The sequence below is a fragment of the Camelus ferus genome, chromosome 28 (genome assembly GCF_009834535.1).
Source record: "Camelus ferus isolate YT-003-E chromosome 28, BCGSAC_Cfer_1.0, whole genome shotgun sequence".
Classification (NCBI taxonomy): Eukaryota; Metazoa; Chordata; class Mammalia; order Artiodactyla; family Camelidae; genus Camelus; species Camelus ferus.
This window is the reverse complement of record NC_045723.1, coordinates 3,143,477-3,153,798: the sequence shown is the minus strand read 5'-3', so window position 1 is coordinate 3,153,798 and position 10,322 is coordinate 3,143,477. Positions and strand designations below refer to the sequence as shown.

Below are 10,322 nucleotides of genomic sequence, written 5' to 3'. Positions count from 1 at the left end.
CCCTGTGCAGCTTCTTCCATAGGATAGGGGCTTGGTGTGCACTGGGTGGCAGTGAAGTTCCACATCCCATGCAGCTGAAACATTCAAGTATCATTCCTGGAGGGTAGAAGGCTGAAAGTAATCTTGCAACCAGGGAGCTGATTGGGAGCCTCATCCTCACACAACTAGATCCACACATCTTAAGCTGCTTCTAGGAAGTTCCCCTCCTCCCCCTCCCCACTCCCACTTCCCCTTCCCAGGGTTCTGGGAAGCCAGGCCCCTCCCTCCTCCTCTCCTGCTTCTACTCCCAATGCCCTGACTTCTCCCTTTGGCCAGAAGCCAAGGCTGGCTCCCAAGAGGCTGTGGCCCTGGTCTGGTTCCCAGCCCAAGCCACCACTGTGGGAAAACACTGGAGTTTGGGCCATCACCCCTCCAGAGAGGGGCACTGGCAGGTGGGGACCACTGAAGGGGCAGCTGCCCCCAAACTGGGAGTGGGGGCAGTCCAGCCTCTCTCAACCCACAGGGAGCCTCCCTCTTGGCACCCAGGTTTTAGCCCAAATGTCTTATCTCCATGACAGAAACAGTTTCATTTTCTCCATTTTATTTGTCAATATAAAAATACTCAAATATTTACAACAAATAAATACGCGGGGACACAATAAATTACACAGTTTGGAGCCCTCCTCCTAGGGCTGGGAGAGGATATGCAACATCCACAGCACCCCCACCGCTCTCCTTTCCCTCCACCTCCCCCCACACAACCTTTCCCAGCCCTGCCAGGGAGGACAAGTATAAAATACCACTGAACCCCAGGGCCAAGTGGGAGGCCCCTCCCACCCTTCCTCCAAACACACAGGAGGCTCCATCTCCCTCCCCCCAACCCTGAAAACATTCACAGCCCTGAGAGCGGGACTAGGCCCGCCCCAGAGCCCTGTACTCCCCCAAAGGGGCACAGCACCCTGCCCAGCCCACCCCCATATGTACATGGCCACCCCACACTGCGAACAGGTGGGGGTAGGAGAGGCAAAGTGATACAACCCCTTCCCCTTCATAGCTCCAATGACCCACCAGGAGGACCCCAGGCCAAGGGAAGACTCGACAGAAACAGGAAGACTTTGTCACACACAGGCACACACGCACACAGGCGCAGGCGCACACGCACACACACACACACACACGTATGTACACAAACACACCCACATCTCCAGCTTCTGCCTGGAAACATTTTGGCTGCCTGGGGTCCCACGTGTCCGTGATCCACAGCCCCTCACAGCAGAGGAAGGGGCCTTCTGGGAGGCTGGTGCCCTGGTGACCACATCGAGTGGCAGTGCCCGTGCTGATAGAGCAGGTCCTCATGGCCGGGCGAGGCCGGGCAGGGTCCGTCCCGGGCAGAGTCGGTGCCCGCGCCATGTCCCTGAGGTAGCTGGTGCCTGTGCAAAAGTGGGAGCCGCTGCCCCCGCCGCCGCTCATACCGAGGACTCCTCCGGGTTGGAGTCCGGCAGCGGCTGGCGCTGCTGCAGTTTGCGCCTCAGTTCGTCCGCGAGCTCGGGCAGGGGGTGGCCGAGCCCGCCCCGGTCCTCCCCTCCAAGCTGTAAGCGCACGTAACCGTTGGCGTTGGAGTTCCGCCCACCCCCCAGGTGCAGCCTCGTTGGAGAAGGCAGGGGCTGGCCAGGGATGCCAGGGGGCGGAGAAGGGGGGCCCCCGCCAGGCTGGCACCGGGCGTGTCCAGGCACGATCTTGAGGGAACCGTCCGAGTAGTAGTAGCCAACAGGATCCCAGAGCTTCTCATCTGTCTCGGGGCCGGGCCGGAAGGGGGGACTGCTGGGCTCCTTGGGCAGCTCCAGAGGGTACACCAGGGTCCTCTCCGCTGCTTTGGCACCTTTCTCCAGCTCCTCCCGCAGCCGCCGGCGCAACTGACAGGACCAGCAGCAGCAGCACCAGGCACACGGCCCCCAGGGCCACCACGGCTAGCCACACCAGCCCCAGGTTCTCCAGGGGGGCCCGGGCCTCCAGGGTCACTGATGGGCCAGCCACCACTGCCACCAGGTAGCCTTCGGCAGCCAGCCGCGCCCCCTGCTCCTCCGAGAAGCAGTGGTAGGCCCCGGCGTGGCGGGGCTGGGCGGCCATCACCACCAGGGCCTGCAGCCGGGCATCGTAGAGGAAGGAACCTGGCTGTTCTGCAGGTAGGTCCCGGCCCCCAAAAGTCCAGCGGGCGTGCGCCAGGTTGGAGGAGAGGCGGCAGGGCAGCACCAGATCTGTTCCCGCCACCACTGTGATGTTTTTGGGTGTGAGCCTGACTGCAGCGGCAAAGAAAGGAGAGCAGAGGATTAGTGCAGAAAGCCCAGGGCCAAGGGGAGATGCAGACGCTCGGGTCTGGCCCAAGGTCTCCTCACCATCCCCCGACCAGGGGAACTCAAAGTTAGCTCACCTTTCTTATTGCCCCGGAAATTACAGATGTTCGAGGTGTCTGAGACTGTCACGTGCTGGATCAGCAGGGACCTGGTTGGGGAAGCAGAGTCCATCAATGTCAGAGCTCCAAGCACCCTCCCCTCCCCGCCTGGTCCCGACCCGTGCAGAGCCCTGCTCACCCGGAGTGGCCGACCACGGCCACGCAGCGGCTGGTGTTGACACTCCAGGCACAGTAGGGGTCCCGGGCGAGCACACAGTCGGCACAGGAGCGGTACTTCATGCAGTCGGCCAGGGGCAGCTGCACCAGCTGGGAGCGGGAGCCCGCGAAGAGCAGCTTCTGCCAGAGAAGCACAGGAGGGAGGGTGAGCCAGGCCCGGATACCACCAGGTCTGCTGGCCGGGGGCGCAAGGGCAAAAGGTGCCTGGAGGAGGAAGAGGGCCATGCTCAAGTCCTGAGGACCCAGAACACACGGCGGGCTTACTGAAGCCAGATGCAATCATAAGCATCTTAGAGACGTGACCTTATTAGAAAGGAAAGGCAGACCTGCGAGGCCAAGAAGTATAATCACATTCACACACACACACACAAAACTCCAGGACAGTATAAATAGCGCAGGAAGAACAGTTTCCGCAGGCCCGTCAGCCTCACAATAGCACCAGCAGAGCAAAGGCGTTTTCCTCTGTTGGAATGGCAACTGCCAATCTGTGTGTTTCTTCACCCATGGACTTTCTTTCTGCCATTACCCCACATTCTGGGGAACAATCTGAACTGCCAGAGTTGGTAAAAGGCGAGCACGTGAAAGAGCAAAGACAGGCCAGAAGAGGGTACCATGGGAGGGAAGATGCAGGCGGCACTTCAGGGAGCCCCAAAGGCCATCGGAGGCGGGGGCTGGAGGGCTACCAGGGCTGGCAGGCAAGGTGACATCAGGAAGGCATTGTGAACAAACGCAGCTGGAGGTCCGGCCAACAGTGGCACCCGCGGTGGCACCGTCAGAGAAGAGGCCGGGTGTAGCCAGGCATAGCACAGCCTCCAGGGGACCGGTTCTGGGAACACAGCCCCACAGGGGCCAGACTATATATAACATACATGACGCCCATGGCGTGCAGATTCCGTTAGCGCGCTCATTCCCTGGTCTCGCCTCAAGCTACCCGAGGTAGCTGGAGCGTCTCCCGACCCCTGCACTAGCCAAGCACACAACCAGGGAAGGTGTGGGGACAGTGGTGAGTAGGGCCTGATTACTACCTTGTTCCGGGACAGGACCAGGCTTTCCACGGGCTCCTGGTCAAACACCTGCAGCTCCTCGATCAGGTGGACCCAGGGTCCCAGGCTTACCGCCTTGAGCAGCCAGCCATCTCCTGTGGGATTGTGGGGGACAGGTGTAAAGGAGATGTTTCTGGATCTCCTTGCCCCAGGCCCCCAGGACCCCACCCAGCCTCCAGGAGCCATGCCATGGGCGTGCGCCTACCTGTGCCAATGAACAGCACTGTGTAGGTGGCTCCATCAAGCCCCGTGACCCGATCGGCCACTAGGTGGGTGAAGTTGGTGTCCTTCTTCACAAGCAGGGGCCGGCCCCACCGGGGTTCTACCTGCTCCTCCATCAGCGGGTGCTTCTTGATGAAGTTGAGGGTGTTGTCAGGCAGCTCCAGAGAACTGGTGTAGCCGTGGCGTCGGTGCCAGTTGTTAATGCACTAGGGGGTTGGGGGGAGAGCTGTCAGCCTGGTGGGAATGGCGCTGGAGCGCAGGGTCTGAGTGCATCCCTGCCCCGGACAACTTACCGAGCCAGGCCGCGGGCTGGGCACTGGGTCGGTGTAGCGGCCCCACTTCTGGGCTTGCTCGTGGTACTCCTTGTAGGGCCCCTCGAACACCCTCTGGATCTCTTCCAACTGGTACTCGCAGATTGCTGACAGGTCCACATCGCCCCTGTCAAGGCATGGGAAGCAGCCCCCAAATCAGGCCTGGTGCCCACTTTTCCACAGCTCAGCGCATGTAGCCGGAAAGCAAGGCCCAAGCAGAAAAAGGTCATGGGCAAGCATGATGCGGTGGCAGTTCAAAGTCCCACCCAGGGCAGGGCACAGCCCACCTCCCACGTGGGGCTTTGGAAAGGGGCAGGTGGCCAACATCCTCCTTGACTACCTGGACTTCCCCCAGAGGCCTGCACCTGTCAATCATCCCACACAGCAAACCTGCTCCCCCAACCCCTGCCAAGGACTCCGGGCCAACTCACCATCTTGCCCGAAAAACCCCAAAGAAGGTGGTGTTGTGCCAAGAGGTGTCCTGCAGGGTGTGCAGTGCCTGCAGCTGGTTGAAGTAGAGCTGCCAGTTGGGGGCAGAGCACACCAGCCTCGCCTTCAGGAACGTGGTCCACTTCCTCTGCAGCGTCCGCGCGCCCCCCATGTCACCCTGGCCAATAGCAAGGGGACGCCACCAGTCAGCCTGGCCAGGCCAACAGGCTCCGGGGCTCCCCACCGCGGGGTCCGTACCTTGCAGACACGGGCCACGCGAGCCACCACCTGCTCCATGTAGCAGTCGTACTCCACGGCTCGCTCGCTGAAGAAGAAGTAGACCTTGTCATCGTCCCCTGTGAAGCTGCCCACGCTCTCCGGGATGTAGGCAGAGCCTACGAAATGAGGTTCTATGGGAAGGGGAGGAGGGTCAGCCAGGGCCCTGGGGCCCTCGAAGTGCCTCCCACCCACGGCTTCCCAGTCGGCATGCCAGCTCCTCCAGGCTCACCGTTGAGCCAGAAGGCCAGGTACTCCGTCTTCATGGCATGGTGGGGCCCCATGTTCCGCAGGATGACAGGCTCAGTGCCCAGGAAGTTGTTGAGCGTGGCCGAGTACAGCTCGCCGTCTACGGGGAACAGAGATCAGCCAGGCCAGAAGTGAGGTGAAGTTGCACTCAGGGCACACAGCCTCCCCCAACCTGCAGCGGGACAGCCACTCACCCACAAGGAGGCCGGTGTGGCCTTTAGCTGGGTCATAGGGACACTTCCCCTTGCCATCCTCAAACTCTCCTCGCTCCAAAGTAAAGGTGAGCATGTCCTAGGGGCGGGGAGGAGATGATGAGAAGGAGATGGGGAAGGGCCTGGAGGGGCTGGGGGAGAGCGAGCGGGCTGGGGGAGAGCGAGCACCACTCACGATGTAGGTGCACTTGGGCTGGAAGGCGTAGGTACCGCAGACGTACAGGTGGGACGTGTTATACGGCTGCAGGAAGCGGATGAAGTTGAAACACTCCGTCTGGGGAGACAAAGGCATCAGTTCAAGTATGAGGACCTGGGACATGGGCACACAAAGACCCAGACCAGCACTGGGACAAAGGGGACTCTGGGGAGACATTGTGCACCATGCTGCCCACCCCGCACCCCCCAGCAGTGTCCTGAGCACCCACCTGGTTACTCTTCCCTTTCTGGATGCACTCGGCCTTCTTCTCAGCTGGCGCCTCCCAGGAGATCTGCAGACAGGGAGGGGGCATGTCAGCAACATCACAGGCATAGACTGAGCATATGCCCCAAGCATGGCCCGTGGCAGCCACATGGGGACACTGAGTGAGAACACATGGTCCCCACTCTCTGGGAGCTTATTCCAGCAGAGCACAGAAGCCCCCAACTGCCCCAATGCAGCAGAACCAGTAAGCACTGCTGAGGGGGGTGGGCCTTGCAGACGGGGAAGAATGGGGTGGGGGGCAGCAGAGCTGAAGGGACAGCCTGACCAAGTAAAGCCCCTCCAGGTTCTACCTCTCTCACCCCCGGGTGCCTCCCGCTCCCCCACCTCTCACCACTCCTTGCAGCTCCAGAGCCTCCACGCTGAAGGCAAACAGGGCCTCCCGGGCCCCCACATACAGGAGCCCGGTCTGCTCGGTCAGGGTCAGTGTCAGGAAGTCCTGGATGCCTGTCTGGGAGAAGCGCCGCACCACCGTGGCCAGCTCTGCAGAGACAAGGCCGGAGTGAGCAGGGCTGTGGATGAGCAGACTTTCCTGGGCTCTGGGCATCACCCCCGGAACTAGCCTTCCTCTATGCGATGGTCACCCCTGTTCCCTACGTTAGAGCCAGCACCCCACAAGCAGATGCCAGCCAAGCCCCCTGACTGGCAATACAGGGCATTTTCTGAATAGGCTTTTGGTTCTGACCGCTCCACCCAGGCCGCCTTGGCCTTTCCCAGCTGGGGAGGAGGCAAATCTGGGCTGGTGAGGAGGAAGGAAGGATATCTCAGCCACAGCTTCCGGCCAGAGGAAGCCATCAGACCGAAGGCTCTCACTCTCAGGGTCAGCAGCGCCTCTGGCTGCAGAGCTGGACACTTCCCCCTCCCAGCTTCCTCACTGCTGCTTCCTTTTCTGCTCTGCTGCCCACCGCCCTCATCAGGATCCAGCCAGGCAGTACATACAGAAGTCATGAATCCCCTGTCTGAGGAAAGCCTTCCCTCCAGCAGGATCCAAATCCGGGCTGCCAGAGATACAAGCACAGCTGGCCATGGGACAAGGAGGGATGGCAGGAGGCGGAATCGGGCTGGGAAGTCAGGCCAGGGAGGTCAGGGGAAACCAGAGGCTGGGGACCAGAGATGGCGCTGAAGCCTCGGGGCCAGGAAGCCCTGTTGCCATCCATCATGCGAGGCACTGCGACATTCATAGTCACAGGATTCCTACATCAGCCCCCCAAATAGCTGCCGACCTGTTCTCAGGGTCCCCCTAAACCAGCCTTAGTCTTTGGAGCCAACAGTGGCCCCGACAGGGGCCAGCAAGGGAGGGCTTCATTAGCATGGAGAGGAGCCTGTGGGAGGTGAGCTCATCCAGGTCCCCAGAGCTCACGGATGATACAAACACCTGACATCACCTCCTCACACAGGTGTGTGTGCACAGAAGGGCTCTCAGGTCCACTGTCCCCCCCACATGAGCATGTGTGCACACACACACCCCTCCAGGGCCACCAGATGGCACGAGTGTCAGGGTAGCGGAAGGAGTCTATCAGGGTTGATAGGGGGTCCGGGAGGCAGAGAGCTAGAAAGACTTTGGGGGTGGGGTGACACCCTTTGCTTTACATCCATCCTGGCTCAGGTTTGGCTCTCAGAGCTAGTGATGACTCCAGAAGCGAGGCATGGGGAGAGTGACACAGAAGAGTCACTCTCCCATGGGTAACAGGGGCAGCCAGGTCCTACACATCAGGAGGAATATCCCAGGTCCTGGCCTGGACTACCAATTCTGGGTCCCTGGAGCCATTCAGTCACATTTCTTAGAAATCTGTGTCACACACATTGGTGGGCCTTCAGCCGGACTGCAGAGTAGAGCTGGCACATTCTAGGGGGCAATTCTGTAGCACCTCTCTTCCCACAGCAATTCCCTCCCACTCCCCACCCTGGTCTTTCTCCTGACTTCAGGCACTCACCCCCAGAAGATACCGTCTTCCGGGGCACCAGGTTCCACCACACCTCAGCCCCAATGCTCAGGCCCCACAGCCCCACTGCCAGCAGCCAGACAGCCCAGTGCGGGGCCATGGCACACGCCCCGACTCTAAGCTCCAGGCCAGCTGCCCTGCTGGGGGAAAAGAAAGGGTCAGAATCACAGCCAGAGAAAACAGACCGGAAGGGGGCCCACACATGCTATGCCAGGAGGCACTGACAGGACAGAAGAAGATCTGATCAGGCCTCCCCAGGACTCTCCCCTTGCCCCAGTCCTTGGACCAGAGACCAAGTCCCCTCTCACACCTGGCCTCAGTCCCCACTGCCTCCAGAGGACCATGGGGTCTCCCCGAGGGGAGAGGGAGAGCTGAGTCAGCTGAACAGTGGACACTGGAGAACCCCTCTCCTACCTGGGACCCTCCCCCACTCCTTCTCCTCAACAGAAAGTTGTTTAAGAAAATAAAAAGGGAACCCTCTCCCCCACTCAGGCCTGACAGATTCGAAGGATTTCTTAAAATAACCTCTGGAAGCAGGACCTGGCCCTACTGGGGCTCCAGCCAACCCGAAGATCTAACTGAGACACAAACCCCTCATCAGGGTGATGAGCATGTGGTGGGGCAGGCAGTTGGAAAAGCCCCCCAGGGAGGACTCGTGCGTCAGGCAAGCGGGGGTCCTGGCCCCAGCCTCTCCCCTCCCCCAGCGCAGACAATAGCCGGTCAGAGCCCAAAACCCCGTTCCACATCACAGGGCTGAAGCGGGGCCGGGAGCTGGAGGGGCGCCGCTTCCCGAGGCCCCTTTGTTGCCCAAGAAGGGAGGCAGGAAGTGGGTGGGATGGGCGTGGAAATGACCGGGGCCTCATCCTGTTCCCCGCACAGCCTCCTAGGAGACACTAGCCCTTAGGCTGAGGGGCGGCGGGACAACAGAGCCAGCTCTGGTCTCAACAGGGATATCCCCGCGGCGCTTTCAGGCGGGGGCGGGGGAAGTGAGAACCTGGTGGGGACCGCCAGGGGCGTTCCTCCTGGCCCGCGGGGGGTGCCCCGAGCAGGGTCGGCGCTTGCTTACGCTCCCCCAGGGCCTGACGAACCTTCCCAACTCAAGGACTGCGCCCCCGGGACCCCAGCCAGGGCAGGCCATCTGGATTAATTTCCAGGGCTCCAGCCTTCCGATGCCGGGCACAGAGACGCAGAAGCTGGGGATCTGGGCACCCCAAAACAAAGAGCCACCGCCAAGACCCGGTCCCTGGTCCCCCCCCCCCAACCCGCCCCGGGTTCTCCCCTCCCCCAGCTCCGGGGATTTGAATGCAAACAAAGCGGCGGCGATGGGAGCGTGGCGGAGCCCGGCCTGCGGACGCCCCCTGTCGGCCCAGTACCTCAGCGCGGGAAAGGCGGGGGGGCGGGGATGCGTTCACCCCCCATCCATCGCCCAACACACCCCCAGCCCTCCCTCGGCCCCTTACCCCATGCCCGGGCCGGACCCCGCGGCGCGCTCCGAGGCTCTGCTAGCACAACGGTGCCCCTACTCCCAGCTCCCCCAGGGTTGGGGAGATGGGCAGCCCCAGGGTAGGGGTGGAGGGGTGCTGGGCCCTGGCAGCGCGCCCCCCACCCGGAGCGGCGGGCCGCGGACGGCGCCCCCGCGACTGCAGGGCGAGCACTCCAGCCGGGTCTGGGCGGCGCGGCTCAGGAGCCTGGCTTTCCAGGACAGCACTCCTCCCCAGCGAAGCGGGCGGGCGGCCGGGGGGCCGCGGTAGGGAAATCCGATCCCACAACATCGGCCTCCGTCCAAGCCCGCCCCAAACTTTCCGTCGGGGGTGGGGGAGCCAGAGGCAGTTCGGGAACCTGGAGAAGATCCCAGCCGAGGACAGGACAGCACGAGGGACCCCCGCTCCCTCTGACCAGTCCGCGCCTCCGGACCCTGAGGCTGCAGGCATCGCTCGCCCCGCTCCCGAGTCCCCGCGAGGCAGCCTGCGGGGGGCTCAGGAAGGCGCTCAGGCGGACAGCTGTCCCCGCCACCGCCCCTCCCTGCGCCCCCAGACCCTGTCCCTGGCGCGTGCCGCGGTCCCCGCCCGAGTCGAGAGACAAAGCGGCGGCCCCAGAGCCCCCCCGGCTTCGGCCCCGCGCAACCCCGGCCTCACTCACCTTCTTCGCGGCTTGAATCCCTGGGCGCCGCCCTCGCGTTCGGCTCCGACCACGATCCGCCCCTGCCCGCGCGCCGCCGCCGCCCGCGCGCGCCGCCCGCCCTGCTCCGCTGCCCCTCTGCCACCGCCCCTCGGCTCGGCCCGGCTCGGCTCAGCGCCTCTGGGCTCGGGCTCCCCGCGCCACCACGGCGGGCGCCGGCTCTTTCTCCGCTGCGGCCGCCGCTCTCCGCCCCCTCCCCCCTGACGTCAGGCCGGGGTGGGGGGGTCGACGGAGGCCGGGGGCGGGACGAGAAGGCCAGCCCAGGAGGGGGCTGCGACCCGCGGCGACCTGCACGCCTCCCAGCTCTCAGCCTTGGGGCTCGGACCCCCGCCCCTCCTCGTGTCCTGCCGCCCCGCGCCTCCGAGTCGCGATCTGC

The 10,322-nt window shown here is 63.0% G+C and overlaps 1 protein-coding gene across 1 annotated transcript; it reads right to left on the bottom strand.

Moving 5' to 3' along the window:
• Positions 1-573: 573 nt before the first annotated feature.
• SEMA4C (semaphorin 4C) lies at positions 574-9,883 on the bottom strand. Its single transcript, XM_032469602.1, is given in 16 exon segments — positions 574-1,892; positions 1,894-2,276; positions 2,408-2,478; positions 2,568-2,725; positions 3,631-3,743; positions 3,854-4,076; positions 4,164-4,308; positions 4,613-4,788; positions 4,869-5,020; positions 5,119-5,235; positions 5,330-5,426; positions 5,523-5,621; positions 5,773-5,835; positions 6,160-6,308; positions 7,760-7,905; positions 9,229-9,883. Coding segments are annotated over 16 exon segments (2,544 nt in total). The 5' UTR covers positions 9,234-9,883; the 3' UTR covers positions 574-1,445.
• Between the last annotated feature and the right edge of the window lie 439 nt (positions 9,884-10,322).